At 36.1% G+C, this 22,002-nt stretch overlaps 1 protein-coding gene across 1 annotated transcript in view; it reads left to right on the top strand.

Moving 5' to 3' along the window:
- The window catches only part of LOC136041199 (serine-rich adhesin for platelets-like), a 46,086-nt gene that overhangs the window by 17,863 nt on the left and 6,221 nt on the right, over positions 1–22,002 (top strand). The window contains exons 3-4 of the mRNA XM_065725772.1: positions 13,720–13,902; positions 20,439–20,630. Of these exons, the coding sequence (XP_065581844.1) occupies positions 13,720–13,902; positions 20,439–20,630 (375 nt within the window). The remainder of the gene's footprint in view (positions 1–13,719; positions 13,903–20,438; positions 20,631–22,002) is intronic.

Here is a 22,002-nt window from a genome sequence, read left to right as displayed (position 1 = left end):
TACGGAGAGCCAAAATCAAAACCTGCATTAATTCAAAGACGTTCAGAATTTAAATAAGAAAAACAAGTTTTTTTAACGGAAAGTAAGGAGTAACACTAAAACTTAAAACGAACAGAAAATTTTCCGTATATGAAAGGGGCTGTCCCCTCCTCAACGCCGCGCTCTTTTCGCTAAAGTTTGACTCTTTCTCACAACTCTACTTTTTAAAACAATAAAAAACTTTAGCGTAGAGAGCGGGGCGTTGAGGAGGGTTCAACCCCTTTCATATACGGAATAATTTCTGTTGGTTTCAAGTTGTAATGTCGCTCTTTACTTTCAGTTAAAAAAACTTGTTTTTTTTTTTATTTAATCTTGGTCAAAAACGTTGGTCAGAAGTCACCTTGCTTCTTTTCGGATTATTCAAAATATGGCTATAAGGTTTGGACTAATGATAGCCTGAGAACACTAGTAAGAAATAGTTAATATGAGTTTCGTATACTGCATTGTGCGGGAAATTGTAAATTTTACAATGCTTTATTTATGTAATAATTTTAGAAACTTTTTTCACAAAACAGGTTTTTCAAAGAAAGTAAAGAGCTATATTAAACTAAAAACGAGCATAAATAAAGTCAATTAATTTTCTAATAGCAAAACTACTACAACACCATCAATAAACATATGCAACAAAAACCAAGCAGAACTTAAAACACGAGTCAAATTCCAAACGAGTAGAAACTAAGACGAGTAGGGCTGTCGCCCTCCATGCTTTCTGAAGACCAGAACACAATTTGCATTTGCAAATAGTAGTAGTAGTCAGAGACGTTCCAAGAAAGGACTCCTCCGCCAAACTTTTTGATATTCGGTAAAATTTTCGCCGAAGGTAAAATTTCTCCAAAATCTGAATTTCTGCTGAAAATTTGGCAGTAATCAGGTAGCGATTCCATAAAATGTACGAATTTTGCCCCCTCCCTCCCCAATGAAAAGAGTCTCGGGAAACCCCTTGTAGCAGTACCAGTAGTAATAATAGTAGCAGTAGTACTAATAACAGCATAATTAATAGTAGTAGCCTTAGCTTTAGTAGCAGTAGTATATTAGTAGCATTAGTATTAATAGAAATAGCAACAGTAGTAGCAGTATTAGCAGCACTAGCCAAGGGTGTATCCAGGGCGGGGGGTAGGGGGTTTCAACCCCCCTAATGTTTGTACGACTCGTAAAATCTTAACAAAAATGAATATAAACAATTTTTTATAGGTTTTTGAAGGCTTTTTTGTATCTCCCCCCGGAAAAATCCTGGATACCACCCTGGTAGTAGTAGTAGTAGTAGTAGTAGTAGTAGTAGTAGTAGTAGTAGTAGTAGTAGTAGTAGTAGTAGTAGTAGTAATAGTAGTAGTAGTAGTAGTAGTAGTAGTAGTAGTAGTAGTAGTAGTAGTAGTAGTAGTAGTAGTGGTAGTAGTGGCAGTAGAAATAGTAGTAGTAGGATGCAAACATTGTCTTTTCAACATCCCTCACAACAAGCCATGTAAGTTTCAATTTCATACACCCAGCTGTTTCTAAAGTATTGCTGATACTCCTTTAGACAACCTGCATGCAGATGGCGTACTATGATTTAGTTAAACTTCCCCCTTCAATATTCCCCGAAAATTTCACCTTCATGCCCTTAGTCATAATTGTAATAGTGTTCACAGCAGTAGTGTTAGGAGCACTGGCAGCGCTAGATGTTGGATTAGTATTAGTATTACAAGTAATGGCACTAGTATTAGGAGGAGGCGTAGTATTAGCGTATGGAATAGGTCAGTTAAAATTTCCCCTCATCAAGCCCCTGTAGTTTCAGGTTAGCACAATTAGCCGTTGCTATGATAATGCCGATATTCCCTTTTGATAGCTTGCATTTTCATAGTGTTTTTAACGGAGTTTAGATCCCCCCTCAACATTTCCTGAAATTTTCCTCTTAGACCTCTTAGCTTTAGTAGTAGTTACAATAGAAGTAGTAGCCAGAGCGGTAGTAGTTGTAAAAGCAGCATTGGTAGTAATACCAGTAGTAGCATGCACGTATTGCATTCCGGTAAATTGATCTTCTCCTTTAAGCAATCCTTAAAATTTCGAAATTATTATACCCAAACCATTCCTGAGATGAGACATGAGATGAGACATTTTGACAATCTGCATGCATATAGTGTGTCAATCGGCGTGCATAATAGCAGTAGTCGTATGTGCATGTTGCCTTTTCGTAAGTTGAACATCGCCCTCATGATGCCCTTGAAGTTCCGTCTTGATACAGTAAGCTGTTTCAAAGATATTGCTGTTACGCCCTTTTGACAATCTGTATGCACATAGTATGTTTTTTTTCGTTCAACTTCCTCTTCAACATTTCCTCAAATTTGCAGTTCAATATCCTCACATTTGGTAGTACATTCTACAGAAGCAGTCGCTGTAGTGCTAGTTGCGGTAGTAGTAGTAGTAGTAGTAGTAGTAGTGGTAGTAGTAGTAATTGTAATAGTAGTAGTAAGAGCGTGCAAATATTGCCTTTTTGTCAATAGATGATCCCCCTCATCATCCATAGTGGTGGCTAAGTAAAGAGCGATGTGGGTACGATATATTACTATGAAAAGGCCAGCCGCCTTCCTACGCCACTCCATTTCCCAAACACATCCAATTCTGATTTGTATTTGAATGAGTAGGGCTGTCACCCCCATGCCTTCTGTAGACCAGAATATAATTTGTACTTTACTGAAAACCAATTCCATTTAAAACGTTTTTACTTTTTCAATTTTATCAAATGTAAGAATATTAAGATTTTAAGTAATAAATATAATTTTTTTTATATTGAACTATCAATTAACATCCATTTCTTGTTTTATTTTTTCAGTACTCTTGCTTATCACGGCTGAAACATTCAGCTTGAAATAAGGATTCTCTTTAGTAAATTGCAAATTATGTTCAAAGGGATGGGGTGCCAGTCCTCCTTATATTAGTTTCTGCTTGTTTTGAGTTTGACTCCTTTATTTATTGTAATTTCTGCTCATTTTTTGTTTCATTTATTTATTTATGGTGATTTATGGTAGTTTTACAATTATAAAATTATTTGACTTTATTCCTGCTCATTCTTGGTATAATGTACCTCTTTACTTTTCTTGGAAGAACTTAGTTTGTGAAAAAGTATTTCAAATTGATTTACTGGAAGTCCCAATTGATGTACTCAGTTATTCCTGAGGTACACCCTTTTGACAAACCGTGCCTAGATTTTGGTCCAAATTCCCCTCAACAATCTCTGAAAGGTTCACCTGAATGTCCTTTGTCTTTTTGGACACTAAAGGTCAAATATACCCAACTTTCTCAATGGCAAGTACTATATGGAAACAATGAGTGATATTCACAGCTTACAGACCTTGCCCCAAGGACTATGAGAATGTTGATATTCCCATAGACATAATTACTGGACCTTTCAACTGTATCGAACAAAATGACTATCTTCAAAATTTTGATCCGATTTGTTTGGAAAACTGATTGAAGTTGGGGGAGGGGCGGGTCGCCCTCCAATCACTTTAAACTCTTAAAAATGGTGATTTCCAATTTCTAATTGGATATCTTTGACCTCCAATCGAGTGAGTTCCTCACGGAGTTTCTATGGCAACTCCTACTAAACGAAGTGTCTTGGTGAAAACAATAATATATTTTGCCCAAGTCACTCTTTAATTAGGCAGCCTTATTGCACTGCCTATGATAATCGTCATCATAAATCATTACCCCTTTTTTCCCCCTTTCAAATGGTTCTGTATACAGTCTCAGCCCCCTTTGATCAAATTTTTACTTTGATTCTGATTTTTTTTTTTTTTTTTGCTAATATTTCAGTCAGGAGGGAGGAGCTGTGATTAATTTTTCCCGGGGCGCCATTAACCCTACGAAAAGCTCCCCCTACGTACTTCAAATGTATAAGTTTCATCGAGTTTTGCATTACCCATCAAAAGTTACGAGCCTGAGAATATTTATATTATTTTCAATAAAATGGGGAAACACCCCCTAAAAGTAATATAATCATAATGAAAATCACACCCTTAGATTCAGCGTATCAGAGAATACTACCGCAGAGGTTTCAAGCTCCTATCTACAAAAATGTGGAATTTTGTATTTTTTTTTCCCCGGAAGAAAGATCACTGAAGCGTGTTTATTTGTTTTATGTTTTTTTTTTTCATTTTTTTTCTTCTCAGGGGCGATCATATCAACCCAATGGTCCTGGAATATTGCAAGAGGGCTCATTTGAGCGAAAATTAAAAGTTCTAGTGCCATTTTTAAGTGGGCAACTAGGCGGCCTCTCACGCTCATTTTTTTCCAAATTCACCTGATCGAAATTTTGAGACAGCCATGGAGCAATTTTTCATAGGGGAAGGGAATTTTACATGAAGGAGATGCCGGATTCTCCAGGATTATTTAAAAAACGATCAGAAATTAAATGAAAAAACAAGTTTTTTTCAACTGAAAGTAAGGAGTAACATTAAAACTTAAAACGAACAGAAATTACTCCGTATATGAATAGGACTGTACCCTCCTCAACGCCTTACTATGTACGCTAAAGTTTTTTTTAGTACTTTCAAAAGAGCTATTTATTCTAATTAAACCCTTTGTGATTCAGGGGTCATTCTTAAAGAACTGAGAAAAATCCAAACTTTAGCATAAAGAGCGAGCTATTGAAGGGGGGGGAGACCCCCTCATATACGTAATTATTTTTATTCGTTTTTAAGTTTTAATGTGGCTCCTTGTTTTCAGTTGAAAAACTTGTTTTTTTATTTAATCTATTAAAGAGCTTAATTGTTCAGTGTCTTAGAGCTAAACTCTCAGCCGGGCACACCCATATTGTAGTTGTATTTAGTATCTAAATAAAAAGAACCCAAATCCCTTACTAACACATATTTAAGAAACCGGTAAGACGAAAAATTTAGGAGCCGATAACACGCTTTTAATAACGGTTCATTATATTCTGAGCTATGTTAGTGCTCTCATAAATCTTCGGAGATTTATGACCACCGAATATACAGAAAAAGATCGGAACATTAGTAAGCAGTTTTTCTCAACCGATGGCGATTTTTAATAAGCTTCCCCAAATATCGTCAACTGCGCTGGAATGTTAATAAAGACCAATATAATAGAAGGTAATAAATCAAATACCTTATTTTATGTTTTCTCGATGGAGAGGGTGGGATCAAAGCCGAGGATTTCTTTGGGTGGGTATTAAGACTAAAGGAGGTGCTTTTTACGCTACACTAGCCAGACTGTTGTTTTTGTTCTTATGAAGAAAATAGGCCGCTGACGGTCCACAGTCCATGAAAACCTAGGGGTAAGGAAGTGAAATATGTTATCCAAACTCTAGTGGGAGGGTAATTCTGTGTGTTTTTGATTATTTTCTAATGAAAATGTTCATTTTTCTAATCTAGGGGAGAATATAGGAATACATTCCCCTCCATTTGACATAGAATTTAACACCCCTCCCTTCATCTCACTTCTTGGCACAGAATTGCTCCATGGCAAGCTCTGTGCAACGTAACTCTCCCAAGTGGTTCTCAAAGTTAAATTGGGAAAATACCAATGTTCCACTTTATGTATTGACATTGTCCCAGTTATTACCAAACAGTTCGTTGTAACGAACTGTAGTAAGGAGCGACCCGGCTCAATAGTAAACGAAACTCTAAAAAACGGAACTTCGATGCTAAAACATATATCAAAAGAATCAAATTTTTATGCTGATTTTAAATATATAAGTTTCATCAAGTTTAGTCTATGTCATCAAAATTTATGAGCCTGAGAAAATTTGCCTTATTTTGGAAAATAGGGGAAAACACCCCCTAAAAGTCATAGGATCTTAACGAAAATTTCAGCATCAGATTCAGCGTATCAGAGAACCCTATAGTAGGAGTTCCAAGCTCTTATCTACAAAAATGTGGAATTTCGTATTTTTTGCCGGAAGACAGATCACGGGTGCGTGTTTATTTGTTTGTTTGTTGTTTTTTTTCCCAGGGGTTATCATATCGACCAAGTGGTCCTAAAGTGTTGCAAGAGGGCTCATTCTAACGGAAATAAAAAGTTCTAGTGCCCTTTTTAAGTGACCCAAAATATTGGAGGACACCTAGGCCCCCTCCCACGCTCATTTTTTCCCAAAGTCAACGGATCAAAATCTTGAGATAGCCATTTTGCTCCGCATAGTCGAAAACCATAAAACTATGTCTTTGGGGATGACTTACTCCCCCACAGTCCCTGGGGGAGGGGCTGCAAGTTACAAACTTTGACCAATGTTTACATACAGTAATGGTTATTGGGAAGTATACTGACGTTTTCAGGGGGATTTTTTTGGTTTGGGGGTGGGTTTGAGGGGAGGAGACTATGTGGGAGGATCTTTCCCTGGAGGAATATTTCATGGGGGAAGAGAAATTCAATGAAAAGGGCACAGATTTTCTAGCATTACTATTAAAAAAAAAACAATGAAAATATAAACATGAAAAAGTTTTTTCAATTGAAAGTAAGGAGTAGCATTAAAACTTAAAACGAACAGAGATTATTACGCATATGAGGAGTTCTAAAAATACTTTAGCATAAAGAGCGAGGTATTTAGGAGGAGATAAATACTTCGCTCTTTATGCTTAAGTATTTTTAGTAATTTCAACTATTTATTTTACGGCCTTTCTGATTCAGGGGTTATTCTTAAAGAATTGGGACAAAACTTAAGATTTAGTGCGAAGAGCGAGGTATTAACGAGGGGACAAACCCCCTCGTATACATAATAAAAATATAAGGTTATGAAAGTTTGTTACGTAAGTTAATTCTTAAGTTACGTATATTTTTTACTAATAAAAACGTTCATTAAAAATTAAAAGTCCTAGTTGCCTTTTTAAGTAACCGAAAAATAGGAGGGCAACTAGGCCTCCTTCCCCACCCCTTATTTCTCAAAATTGTCAGATCAAAACTAAGAGAAAGCCATTTAGCCAAGAAAAGAATTAATATGCAAATTTCATTTTAATAATTTATGTACGGAGAGCAAAAATCAAACATGCATTAATTCAAAAACGTTCAGAAATTAAATAAAAAAAACTAGTTTTTTTAACTGAAAGTAAGGAGCGACATTAAAACTTAAAACGAACAGAAATTACTCCGTATATGAAATGGGTTGTCCCCTCCGCAATCCCTCGCTCTTTACGCTAAAGTTTGACTTTTTGCCACAATTCTACTTTTTAAAACAATTAAAAACTTTAGCGTAAAGAGTGAGGGATTGCGGAGGGGACAACCAATTTCATATACGGAGTAATTTCTGTTCGTTTTAAGCTTCAATGTCGCTCCTTACTTCAAGTTAAAAAAAAAACTAGTTTTTTTTTTATTTAATCATCTATTAAAGTGCCTTTCCACTTATTGCAAACATCTGTATGTACAACTTCAACTCGGATAGATATTTACTCGTATTATCAGCAAATAGTGTTCTGTTTAAAGTTTGCCGCTAAAAAAGCTGTACCCTCCGAGTGCGTGCGAACGGGTACTCGCAATCCCCTTTGGAAAGTTAATCCTAAAGTGAAGATGGCTAAACAAAAAGCTAAGTTCTGGCGCCGTATGTGGATAGCCTGTGATCGTCCTTCTTCTGGTTCAGTACATCAAATAAAACAGAAAACCAAACGAGAGTACAAATATTCCCCTACGTGGAGTGAGACTGAATGCCTGGGATGGTCCTTGTGACAAGAAATCCTGGGATCGTGTTATAAACAATGTAAAGTGTTCACCTCCAATTAATTCGTCTCTTCGGCTATGTGACTTTGTTTCTCGTTATAAAAATATTTTGCTTTCATTTAATATTAATCTCCAAAATCATTTTACAAAGCTTGTCAACTCAATCCTCCCAATTCGTATGAACCCATCTCAAGTGTTCTCGGTGGAATCTGGTGTTATACTCCAAGCTCTTAAGCAAGTGAATAAGTCGGAGTCTCTCGATAGTGATGGTCTTTGCTTCAAGTTTTGTGCTTATGATTGTCCTGAACTGCTGAAGCATTTGCAGTTATTGTTTCAGATGTGTTTAGCACAGCCCCAGTGCTTGCTCTAATTACCGTCCTATCACTGTCTCTTGTTATTTAGTACGCTATTTGAATATGTACTGCTACCGGCCATTAACTCCAATTGCAATTTTACACCCTCCCAGCTTGGTTTTAGAAAAGGTATGGGCTGCGTTAAAGCTCACCATATTGTGGGTCGGCTAATGAAACAAGCTGTTGTTCAAAAAAGTCCCCTGTATTATTTGACTGTTGACATATCTAGTGCTTTTGACAATGTAATTCATTCAAATGCTTTGCTTCCTTTAGCAGCCTCAGGTGTCAACCTTTCTATTGTTTCAGTGCTTAAGTATTGGTGTGCTAATTCATCAGTTAGGGTGAAGTAGAATGGTACTGTAGGGGAGTATATTCCTGTTAAAAAAGGCGTTAGGCAAGGTCCCGTGTTATCCCCGAGCATATTTAAATGTGTTTTAGCTTCGGGTCTCCAACGTCTTCAACCGTCAATTTTTTACAATGATAATTTAGGCAATAGTCACGTTGTCTAATTACAAAACATTGTCTAATTACCAACTTTTACCGGCTTTCAGACGCATTATCCACAGTAGGCCTTTCAGTTAATGCCTCCAAATGTGAGTTTTTGTGTTTTGGGAGTCCTCCACCAGCATCACCTCTTTGCTTGGGTTCTTCGACTATACCATGTTCAGCAAGTATTAAATGGTTGGGTCTCTCTTTTTCCACGTCACTTTCGTCTACTTGTTCCGCTATTACGTCCAGCGTGCTGAAAAGTATGCGGGTTGGATACGCGAAAATTTCACCAAATCGTGGTCGGTATAACCGAAAAGGACTATGCCTTCTTTATTCTAGTTTTAGTGCCCCTGCTGTTTTTTATCTTTCTGGTTTTGCTTTCCTCCTTCGCAAGAAGGATACAAGGAAAATACGCTCAGGATATTTTAAGTATTGCAAGTATCTGCTGCGTCTGCCTCGATGGTATCGGAATCATACAGCCGTTTCTAAATTTGACATCGTTGATGCGCCCTCGCGACTGAAATATTTGTATAAAGATATATCTCTTAAAACTCGGCAAATGATTGGTGTTTTTGACCCTCTTTGGCCATTTTTTTGAATTGAGGTAATTTACTTATGTTGTATGTTGTTATGCTGTTATGTTATTTATGTTGTTATGTTTGTGTCTTGTTTTTTTCTTTTTTTGTGTGTTTACTCCATAGTTTAAAGTATTTTGTGGGCTATAAATAAATTATTATTATTATTATTATTATTATTAGAAGTGAAAAATTTAATTCGAGTGACCAAATTCGTTTTATTTCTTTGAGAAGGGGGGTTAGCTAAATTGCTTGAAACTTGTTAATTATACCTTAATTCTGTGCTCTATTCTTAAAAGAAATTAGCAGATATAAAGTTGTGTGGGCCGAATTAGACTAATACGACTGTCACCGACACACCCAGCTTCTTTCTATATGCCAATTTCAACTAGGGGAGCATACCCAAATTTCTATTCTCATAGACATATTACTAATGCCGACTTATTACTAGCACTAATTCAAGCCAATTTGAATTCCCATGGGATTTTCTGACTGGACGAAAAATTCTACAGAAAATTCTGATTGGCTCAAAAGGGCGCTAATTAAATCTCGTTATTAGTAAAATATCATTGTGAATTGGCCTTAAAAGCCCACGAATGACAGTGCCACACCAACGGAAAGAACTGCAAATCCCTTTTGGTGTATTGTCTGCATCTGAGGGCACAGGTAGATCAAAAGTGGAGAAAGTATTAAAATATGAACTAAGGAGGTGTGAAGTTGAGGCCATGGGTAAAATTGCCAAGGATCTGAAAGATGCAGCTAGACGGCACAATAGAAAAATATTGTACTGGCATGTTAACAAATTGAGATAGTCAATCCAGACTTGTCCCAGTTAAAGGTAGGAACGGGGCCACAGTTAGTGATAAGGAAAGAGCTAAAGAGAGATGGGTAGGACAATTTGAGAATGTGCTAAATCGAGATACAGTTGCAGGAAAAAAATATATAGGAAAATGAAAAAGTTCGTGATACTTTGGATGTGAAGGAAGATTTGTTTTGGGAAGAAGAATTAGTGACAGTCCTAAAAGGATTAAAAAATAATAGGACTCCAGGTGCTGAGCGTGTGGTAAATGAGTTTCCTAAATACTGTGGCTCTGAGGCTAGAATTAAGCTGCTGAAGATTATGAATATGATTTTTGAAAACGGGAAAGTTCCTAACGATCTTAGGAAAACCTTAATTAAGCCACTGTATAAGAAAGGTGTTAAGAGTGAGTGTCGTAATATCGAGGGATTTAGTCTGGTCATTTTAGATAGCAAATTACTTGGTAATATGATACTTTTTAGACTGAGAGATGCTGTAGACAAAGTTCTAAGATAAGAACAGTACAGTTTTAGAAAAGGTAGAGGATGTGTCGATAGTAGCATGGCAGCAGTAGAAGTAGAGTAATAGGAGCAGTAACAAACACATCTTGCCTCTAGGTCAGTTGAACATCCTTTTCATGATGGAACTGGTAAGCCATTCCAAAAATACTGCTGATGTACGATTTTAACCCTCTTTTGATGCCCTTTAGACCTTCATGCTCTAAGCCTTAGAAGGTGTTGCATTTGAAGTAGTAGTTGGAGTAGCTTAGTAGCAGAAGTAGTAAATGTAGCAGTGGAAGTAGTTGATAACATTGACATGCATATCTTATTTTTTTTGTCAATTGCTCTCGCCCTTTAAGTGTTCGCTGAAAGATCCAACTTAATACCCAAATTCATTCTTGAGATAGACCCTTCTGACAATCTGCATCCACAGAATGTGTTTTAGATTAGTTCAAAGTCACTCTCAATATTCTGTCAAATTCTCAAATAAATACGCTTAGTCTTAATTGTATTAGTATCATAGTAGTAGTGGTAGTAGTAGGAACAGTAGTAGTAATAATAGTGCATTATTATTTGCAGTAGTAATAGTAGTAGCAGCAGTAGTAATAGCAATAGTAGCAGATATATTTTGCTTGCAGGTAACTGATTTTTTGGTCAACTGAATATCCCTCTCATGGCCCCTGAAGTTTCATTTCGTTACGATGAGCCGTTCCGAAGATATTGCTAATAAGCATGTATCAACAATCTGCATACAAATAGTATATTTTCATTTAGATCAAATTTCCCCTCAATGTTTTATCAGATGTTCATTTTAAATGTCCTCAGCCTTATTAGTAATCGTGACAAAAGAAGTAGTTCTAGAGATAGTAGAGGTAATAGTAGTATTGTGATAGAAGTAGAAGCAGTGGTAGCTGTAGTAGTAGTAGCGTGCAAATATTGCCTTTTTGGTCTATTCATCATCTCTTTTATCATTTCCCGAAGTTCCAAATTAATATACTCAGTCATTCCTGAGCTACGCCCTTTTGACAATCCATATGCATATAACATGTTTTGATTTAGTTCAACACTCCCGTCAATATTTCCTGAAAGACTCACCTTAATGCCCTTTCACATTTTAGGAGAGTAGAAGTCAAGCATGCACACCTTTTCTCAATAACATGAGGCCTGAGGCCTCAACTTGGGGGTTGACATCTCCAAACGCATAATTACTGATACTGAGGCCTCAACTTGGGGGTTGACATCTCCAAACGCATAATTACTGATACTTTCAACAATACTGAAAAAAAAAATGATGTCTCAAAACTTCGTTTGCTCTCAAATATCTTTTACTCTTCTAAAGGATACCACAACTTTAAATTTCATCTCAAATAAGCCCCATCTGAAGTTTATACGCCGAACCATTCCATTAAAACTGGATATAACCATAGATTACAATCTAAAGCCCTTGCTCCAGGGATCTGGGGGGAGGTGTCAACCCTGGATGTTTTGTCATATGTTCTTTGGAGCACTTTGAGAAAATGTCTATCTCACAATTTCAAAAATAGGCTTTTGTTGAAAAGAAAGGTAGCTGGGAGGGGTATAGTTGACCTTAATCACTTTTAACTCTTAAAAGAGAACTAGAACTTCCAGTTCTTTTGAATTTTCAACATTTCCCCAGGCTCTTTTGGTTTGTATAAAACCCAAAGGCTTTATTATATGATCTATGGACTGTTTTGAACAAAATGGCTATCTACAAATTTCTAATGGATGCATTTCGGGAAAACACTGGGGATAGATTTTTGATTACTTGCCCATTGAGCCCCCTCCAAAGTACATACGACCATCCTTTCTAAAAAAAATCTCACATGCCCTCAGGATATAACTTACAGCCCTTGCCTTATGGTCTGTCGGGGGCTCAATGTCATCCTCAAAGACATAATTTCCGGACCCTTCAACTACGCTGAACTAAGTTGCAATCTCAAAATTTTGACTGAATGTGTTTGGTGACATGGGGGGGGGGCATGGAGGGTTGCGATGAGTTACTCAAAGTGATTTGGCTTGCTCTAAAATCACTTTTCACTCTTAATAAAGACACTAGAACTTTCAATTTCAAATCAGATGAGCCCCATCTGAAGTTTATACGACCATCCATTCCATAAAATCCTTGTATTCTCCTATGGCATAACTTACAACCTTTGGGGGTTGTGTCAACCCGAAACCATCATTTTGGTAATATACGACATTTTGGGGGAGGGTAGCTGCCCTCCGATCACTTTGACTCTTAAAAAGGAACTAGAAATTCTGATTACCAGTCCAATGAGCCCCATCCTAAGCTTATACTACCACCCTTTCTAAAAAAAAACTTTATATGCCCCCCAGGGAATAACTTGAAACCCTTACACTTAGGGTGGGGGAGGGGGTGGTCATCCCCAAAGACACGATTTCTGGACTTTTCACTACGCTCAGTAAAATGGCTATCTAAAATTTTGGTTGGATGTATTTGGGCTGGTGATGGACGTAGACAGGGCTATTTGCCCTCCAATCACTTTCGACTCTCAAAAAGGTTAGTAGTCCTCTCAATTTCCAATTGAATGAGCTTTGAAGTTTCTACAACAATTCCTTCTAAGCGAAGGGCCATGATCTAAAAAAAAAACCAAAAATAAAATAAATACTACATTGTGCCAACATCGTTCTTTTCTTAGGTAGTTCTATTGCACTGCCTATGAATCCTTCATATAAAGATGTTCCTTGATAACAGCTCTGGTTTGGATATATACAAAACTCTATTTATAATAAGGGACTCTTTTTTCTCGCATTGCTTTTGCCGCTTGAGTTTTTGTCCCCCTGGCCTCACTTGGTAATAGCTTCAGAAACTTCTAATCACTCACTGATGGCCCATTAGGAGTGTTTGTACTATTTTTAGTGGATGGGCATAAAGCAAAGCTTTATTAGTAAAATAAATGTTGAAAAGTTGAGTGTATATTCTTTCATATGTAGAAGGGGTGTAACTCCAGAGAGTCCCATTCCTATATCTGTTCACCTTTCAGACAATCCTTTACAAAGTTCACTTCGACAATTAATTCCATTTTTCTGTAAGGCTATTGGAGTAGTTGAGCTTACAGTTTTGGTATTCTCAAAGCCAGTACGCAGGTCTTTTTTGGGGGGCGTGGGATGGTGGAAAATAATTAAAAGAATTTAGTTAGTTATTGTAACTAAAATTACCAAAAGCATCGTAATTTTAAAGTGGATTTTTGAGGGTGTAAACCCTAAGCCCCCTCCCCCACCGGTGACGTCCTTGGTGTATTTAATCCTTTCCATGAAGTTGTATTTGCTCTTATTTTTTTCAGTTTGCATGATCGATGGTGCAGCATATAGAGATGGGGACCCTGTACCAACTTCTAATCAATGTGAGTTTTGTGTGTGCCGACCTCCAGGCTTTGCTTGCTCTTTGCTTCAATGCGCTCCACCAAGAAATAAGAAGTGTCGCACATTGCAAAGATCTGGTGCTTGCTGTCCCGAGTATCAGTGTGGTAAGTCAAAAATGTTTCCACATACTACCATGTGGCCGTCACGAATAGTTTGGAAGTACTAAACGTTAGAGAAAGAGAAAAACTACCGTCCTATACTTAAGTGGTGAAAAGCGTGCCTGGATACCATTGGTTTATTCTTGTGATGTCTTTCCACGGGCCATAAATACCCTTCTCTACTTAATGAGAAAAATATCCCTTCCTCTTCAGATTAGCTAAAGCTCGGTGAAAAATCTAGAATGATAAGGCACTGGAATTTCTGAGAAAAATAGCTCATTGTTTTTAAAATTTGAAGGGTATTCCTGTGAAAAATGAAAGAAATATGCCATTAAAAAGAGCACAACTTATCCCTGAGATAAAGGAAACAATTGCTTCATTATGTCTACTAAGAGGGAAAAAATGATTAATAATTTCAATTTGGAGTTTTTTTTACCCTTTAATAAGCAGAATCAGAAGACAAACATACACAGAAAACTCATAACAAATAGAAAACGATAAAACAACCATGGAATTTTCGAAGTTTTAACAGGAACGAGTCTGGCTTATTAATTCAATAAAGTAGTCAAAATAAAATTAAAATAAAATCGTTGAAAATAAGATAAGGTTTACTCATGATGAAATCCATGTACAATAATGCATTATGCTATTCCCTTAAAGGCTCTTTGGACTCTAAAGAAGGAGGAAGACACATTTGTCACTAGTTTAGACAAAAAACTCAATCAGAGAGAAAAGGGAAAAAAAAACTATTGAACGCAAAAATGAAATACATTGGGTAGATTAAATAAATCAAATAGATTAGATAGATTCTAATGAATTCTTAAAAAAAGAGAGAATAATAAAAAAAATTATAAAAAAATTAGTAAATTGTGAGAAACCACCAATTGTTTTCACAGTTTTTTTGAACAGCCTAAAAGAGCGACATCTTTGAGGCGATTCAGGTATCAAATTCTTCATAATATGACCCACCATAACAAGATTGAAATCTGACCTTTCAGAAGAAGCAAAAGGAATTTGAATATGCTTTCTTATATTGCAAAGATTATAATTATTTTAATCAGAGGTATAAGTCGGCGGAATGCTTAAGGGCTGGGGGAGGTCAGCATGAAGCTGAGAAAAAGTAAAACACACGAGGAAATACAAAGTAGTTAGAGACCGAGTTAAGGGATAACTCTGGAACGATTAGTTTCCTGAAAGAGATTTCTAGCTACGTTACGAATCTCAGAAAGCAATTTTAAAAGAGAAGGAAAAGTTGACATACATACAATAGGACAGTAAGAAAAATAAGATTGGATCAAGCAGTAAAACAGTACTTTCGAAATTTATCCAGGAAAAGAGTGTTTTAGCCTCCTTAAAATGCCATGACTCCTACGTGTCTCAAGTTTACATCAATTTCCATTAATTAGAATAAGAAAAAAAACAAAAAAAAAACGAACACACCACTCTTTGGATCTATGATTTAATTCATTTGACCGTTGAATTCTAGACAATTGAGAAAAACCTCAGAAATGCTAAAAAAAAAACTTGACTTTGAATAATTTAGGGCAATATAATATCAAGAACAGCCTCTCTTACGACCCATAAAAGGACTAAAATAAAGAAGAAAATCCGATCCCTTATCAAAAATACAATTCAACTGCCAATTCTAATGAATTCTCCGCCAATTTAGATCCAAGCAAGATAACTCTTTCTCACCAAGCCTAGAAGAATAAGAATAAAGACTCGAGTCCTGTTGTTCTTCATATACTTAAAAACCCAAACTGAGAATATCGAAAAATGATCCGAGATATCCGTAACTAAAATACACTTCTGTACCAGGCTAAGGCAGAGAAGACGCTACAACATTAGTTAGGCGTGTAGGGATGGATGTAGTTGGTAGAGTTCCTGCAGCAAGTATGTTGGAAAGAAAATCAAATGATTCAAAATGTCTTATCTTGGTCTTTTCTTGGTCATATAGTTTATTTTTCGATTATAAGTTTCACCTTGCATTTTAGCTTTAACTTGTCCATGATCGCATTTCTTAGATCAAAGGAGTTATGAGCTTGGAGAAGGAGGAGCAAAAGAGGAGGAGTTCTTTGATCAAAGGAGAGGAGTTATGATCAAAGGAGTATTAGATCACGGTGCTTTTTAGTTAGGTTTCAGATACAAACACACATGATTTAGTCATCTTACTTTTCGCTACAGCAACCCGTCGAGCAATATCCATAACTGAAAATTTGATAGGATGGGGGTAATTTTTACATTTTTAGTTTGAGTTATAGGTAGATGGAACTGATTATCTTTAAGATGTCCCATTTTTTAAAATCTTACCAACTCATTATTTTTGTTATCACTTCATTAAGATTATCCATCAGTTCGAAATTGGGTTTTGGCTTCACACCAGAGTAAATTAAGGTATCAATTAGTTTTCCCTGCTCAAGAAGATCAACCCTATCCTCTACTCTATAAATTTAATTTTCAAAGAAATTCACTGTATTTTGAAGTCTCTGGGGTGTTTTTTATTTTTATTACTTAAATTTGGCATTATCTGAATGGGAAATTAAACTGCAACCACAATGTCATCGCTGATAGCTTTTGAAATTTGACAGTCTTTCAGTGTGTCTGGCACGACATGAGAAATGTCTTTCATTATGCTGGAACAACTCTTCAAACTAAGCGTCGGTCTTCAAACGCTTTATTTATATCTTTGTTTGTCTTGTGCAAGCTTTTTAATTACTGAACCAGTTTTCAAGGTGTAAACATTTTTACTGAAATAAAGTGCGACAGCTGAAAAAAGAGAGTCTAGAAAAGTTTGCAGAGGAGTTGAACCGTCTTAATTGGCAGCCAGTTTTAGAAATTGAAGGTGATACGTCACAGGCTTTCGATATAATGAGTTCTATTGTCCAACCGACTTTTGATAAAATATGCCCAGTTAGAACAGTGAAGCAGAGATAACAAGACGTTATGAATCGGAATTCTTTGTATGAACAATATCGGGATTCAGAAACTGATGAAGGTTTGAGTTATGCAGACTAGCGAGAAATACAGTGAACTGTCTGAAAAGGAAGGCTAAAAAACTGTATTATGAGCAAAAATTACTTGTGAATCAAGGTAATACCAAAGGAACATGGGGAATTATTAATGAGATTATGGAAAGTAAGAAAGATTCTGAGCTAGAAGCGCTTGAAATTGACGGTTCGGAAATTACAGATGAACATGCAATCGCAGGTCAGCTTTGTGAGTATTTTTCAAAAGTTGAGGAAACTATAAAACAAGTTGGTAAAGAACATAAGGATTGGTTCCAGGAAAAGGTATTTTTGACAACAGAGGAGAAGGTCTGAATTTTCAGTTTGAGCCATAATATAATGATGAACTAGCAGTGAAGATTTTAAAAATAGAATAGCCAAGGCTCAGGGTGTTTTCTTTACAGCTAAAGAAAAAGTTTGGAAGAATAGGAAGATGAGTCTACAAACCAAGATTAGAATACTGGAAGCTAGAGTGATGACAGTGGCTAAATATGGCTTTGAAGCATGGGCACTCCGAAAAGTGGATGAGTGACCGTATTTCAAAAAGTAGGTTGTACGAAAAATCTGGCTCAATCCACTTTCTAGGGCTAAACTGAAAGAAAGGTTGAGATGGCTTGGCCAAGTTCTGCGGATGAAGGATGACAGATTGCCGAAAATTGTCCTTTTTTGGCCAACCGTGGCTAAACGGTAAGCAGGTCGTCCTCGTCTGGGGTGGGAGGATGTCATAAATAAAGATTTAAAGGAAACGGGAGCTTCCTGGGAGGGTGTAAAGAGGGAGGCCTTGAATAGATTGGGTTGGAGAAGGAGCATGTCTAGCTGTGTTGGCCTCAGTTGGTATGGTGCTGCGGTGAGTTGTTAGTAGTAGTAGTAGTAGTAGTAGTAGTAGTAGTAGTAGTAGTAGTAGTAGTAGTAGTAGTAGTAGTAGTAGTAGTAGTAGTAGTAGTAGTAGTAGTAGTAGTAGTAGTAGTAGTAGTAGTAGTAGTAGTAGTAGTAGTAGTAGTAGAAAAGGTGATCGAATCAATTAAATCTAACTTAGTTGGTACTTACGGATTGAATCTTTGCACCTTCGGAGCTGTTATGATTCACCCTCTACCTGTCTGCTCCATATCATAAAAGTTTCGCTACGAACTGGAACATTCCTAGACGCCAAAGAGGTGAAATTGATCCCACTGCATAAAGGAAGTGTGAAGTCGAATATAGAGAATTAGAAAGCTATTTCTATCTTTCCATTATACTCTAAGATAATAGAGAAAATTGTGAACCGCCGTTTGTATGCTTTTTTGACAAAAAAGGGCTTCTTTTTGAAGCATAATTCGCATTCAGGTAGAATCACTCGACATCCCATGCTGCTCAGTACCTGTCAGATTTTGTGAATACTTGTCCTTAAACAGATTTTAGAAAGGCGTTTGATACAGGACATTCATGAATTTTATTACGTAGATTAGAATATTTGGACATCAGAGATTTACAGATCAAGTGGATTGAAAGTTTTTAACTGAAAGATGTGTTAGAATTGTATTAAATATGTCATTCCTGGTCAGTATTTTATTAAAAATGGTGTTTCGCAGGGTTCTGTCGTGGGTCTACGGCTTTCACCCTCGCCCTTGCGTCAGTTGTGCAATTTCATCAAAAGCTGGGGGGAGGGTGCAAAGTTTGAGCTAATTTACCCGAATCAAGTGTAAATGACATTGAGAACTGAAAAATGTGCCATATAGTAACAAAAAAGGTAAATGTATACTAAAGAAATCCATCCCGTTTTGAAGATGCTTGATTTATGCAGGCTTATCTTAGTTTGACAATATTTTTGGAGAAACTAAATTTCAGCTTGGGGGGAATGGGTCCAGAGGGGGCAATCTGAGGTTTGCAAGGCAAACTAAGGTCTGGGATAGGTAGTTGCCCCCTGTCCCATAGCAAATTACGGCCCTGCCTTGCGTACGGACCTGTCAAGAGCACTTGTTTTTCTATCTGTATAAAAGATCTAACAGAATTCATAGAAATAAAGTATTGGCAGCTGACACTTGGGAACAAATTTATGTGGAAACAAAATAGTCAGAGCGCTAGATTCTGTATCTCGCTTATTTCGATTAGTACCCATGCCGGAAGGTACAAAAATGTTAAGGGTGGATCCCATGGTAGTCGACCATGCTGAAAACGAATATCGTAGGGCGCATGTTCGCCGTTGGGGCGTTTCCGAGATATAGGCCAAAAACGCCAAATTTGGCCTATAATGGGGTTTGATGAATCTAATTTTGTTCTTACAGACAAGATTGGTCAAATCCAGCGTACTCTTACATCAATAGAAGGAAGAGACTTGGGGCTACACGAATATGATTTTTGTTTGTAAAATAAAATAAAAATTAGTACACTTTTTACTGCAGTTTAAAAAAAAAGTCAGATTTTTGTCAACAAATTTCTAACAGAAAAGCTAAAAACTCGAATTTTTCGAGTCAGCAAATCAGGTCCCAAAAAGGTAATTGCAGACGCCTTAGTACACCAGAAAACATATTCGTCCATTCTAAAAAAAAAAAAAACTTTTAATTACAACAGGTCCCTAATCAGTTACTATTACCCAATTTTACGGGCAGGCCGAGTAAGAGAACTCCAATGCGCCGACTGAATCCATCTGTGAAGCAGAATTCTTTCATGTAGTAAATAGCTCAGTCGTATTAATGGCAAATCAGGTCCCAAAAAGGTAATTGCAGACGCCTTAGTACACCAGAAAACAAATTCGTCCATTCTAAAAATAAAAAAAAAAAAAAATAAAAAAAAAAAAAAAATTAGTCAAAAATTTTTTTAACCTGTTTCTATTTTTAAGTAAAAGTTAAAAATTTTAAACAGTTAGGAAGTTTGAAGTATTCCTACCCTTTGAAAAAGAAAAAAAATACTATGTCCCTTTTCACGATACGGCTAGTGATCATTTCAGTGACACTACAAAATAAATCGCAGACTTTTAAAAATAAAAATATTTTATATGTTTTTAGCTCAAATTGTACGGAATTTGTTACCTTAAAGAAATTTCGAATTTTTAGCCTTTCTTTGAGATATTTGTGGAATTTTACAGCACTCATTTTGAAACTGCAGTAAATAGATAAAAAAAATAGTGTTTCTTTTTCAATTTAAAAATCACATTCTTGTAGATCTAGATCTCTTCGTTCGATTGATATAACATTACGCCAGATTCCTCAACCCAATAAGTCGCAAAAAAAATCCTGAATCGTCACACTTAGTTATAGGCTAAATTAGGCGTTTTTGGCCTATATCTCAGAAACGCCCCAACGGCGAACATGCGCCCTATGATATTCGTTTTCAGCATGGTCGACTACCCTAGGATCCGTCCTCAGCATTTTTGTACCTTCTGGCATGGGTGGGTGCACGACACAGAATCTGGCGCTCTGACTAAAATTTGTATTTTGAATCAAAATTTGTATTTTGAATTTTCTATCTTGTATGCTGAAATTTATATTTCAAAATGTCTTGAAGCAGGATCAAAGCTTTTGCCCTACGACGTAGAATTAAAACTCCCACCTTTACTTTCAGATTGTGAAAAGGACGGGAAGATTTACAAGAGTGGCCAAAAGATTTTAAGTCGACAGAAGCCATGTGATGTCTGCTTTTGTCAAGGCGGTGACCTTCTCTGCTCGAAGATTCATTGCTTCACAAGAAATGACTGTGAAGGAATTAATGTACCTGGAAGATGTTGTCCTTCTTATGATCATTGTGATCTCCCTCGTAAGTTTAAACACTAAAGCAGAATAATTGCTTTTTCTTAGAATATTCCTATTTTTAAAAAGGATAATAAGCAAACTTGCAAAAACCACACGAAGGGGGCTGGTTTTCTAAAGAAAAAATATTCTTAAAAGCTGACATAAAACTGATAACACCATATTCATGAACATATAGCAGTGTAAAAATTACAAAAAAAAAGTAAAAAAAAATCACAGTAGATTTCTTTCGTTAATTAAATAGCATATAAAAGTAGTATTTTAATAAATTTTTTTTTTATTCAGCTAGAGTACAATGACTGAGTAAGAGATCAAAAAGGATAGAAACAAAGGTAAGAAAAGAGAAAAAATAAATAAAAAGTATGTAAAAAATTCAGTAAAAAAAAATTCTTTAGCTTCTGAAAAAAGAAAAATTAATAAATGAACTTACTAATTAAATAGAATATAATACTAATATTTTAATAAATTTCAAAATTTTTTTGATACAGCTAGAGTACAATGACTGAGTAAGAGATAGAAAAGGATAGAAACAAAGATAAGAAAAGAGAACAAAAATAAAAAGTGTGTATAAAATTCAGTAAAACAAAAATTCAATAGCTTCTGAAAAAATAAAAAAATAAATGAACTTATTAATTAAATAGCGTATAATACTAATATTTTAATAAATTTCAAAATTTTTTTGATACTGCTAGAGTACAATGACTGAGTAAGAGATAGAAAAGAATAGAAACAAAGGTAAAAAAAGAGAACAAAAATAAAAAGTGTGTAAAAATTCAGTAAAAAAATTCAATAGCTTCTGAAAAAAAAAAAAAAGGAATAGAAACTAAAAATAGCGCACTTGCCAATTCGCGTGTTAGAACTAAGGTTTGGTTTATCACCGGTTAAAAAGTTTTTCAACTGCTACTAGTCTTTAACTAAGCTCAATTACTAAGATTAGCTGCTACTAACTGCTACTAGGTCAACTAAGCTCTAGGGCCGAATTAGAAAGCTACTTTGTGTGCATGGTGTTAATTTTAGAGAAGGTACTTGGCTAATCGAAAAAACAAAGAGCCAATTATTGATTTTTGAGGCTTTTCCAAAAATATCCAGAATAGAGCTGCTGCCTATAGTAGCTCAGACTCTGTAAGCTAAGCCAGAGTCGACCCAGCTTTAAATGGGTACCTGGAGAAATCTGGAAAAGGTAAACAGGAAGGGTGTGCGAAAGCACAGGATGGTTGGCCCCCATTGCACGTTCTGGCTGAAGGGCCAAGAAACGAAGATCAGCACTGCCGGTAGGGACTGTAAAGTCTAATGCCGTATTATTTACCTTTTTTGCCTATAGTAGCGGCTGAGCAATAGCCTTTTGAATACTTGTAAAGAGTGGACTATTGAATCTTTAG

The sequence above is a fragment of the Artemia franciscana genome, unplaced genomic scaffold, assembly GCF_032884065.1.
Source record: "Artemia franciscana unplaced genomic scaffold, ASM3288406v1 PGA_scaffold_1179, whole genome shotgun sequence".
Lineage (NCBI taxonomy): Eukaryota > Metazoa > Arthropoda > Branchiopoda > Anostraca > Artemiidae > Artemia > Artemia franciscana.
Note: the sequence above shows the minus strand (reverse complement) of the source record. Positions and strands in the feature narration are given on the sequence as shown.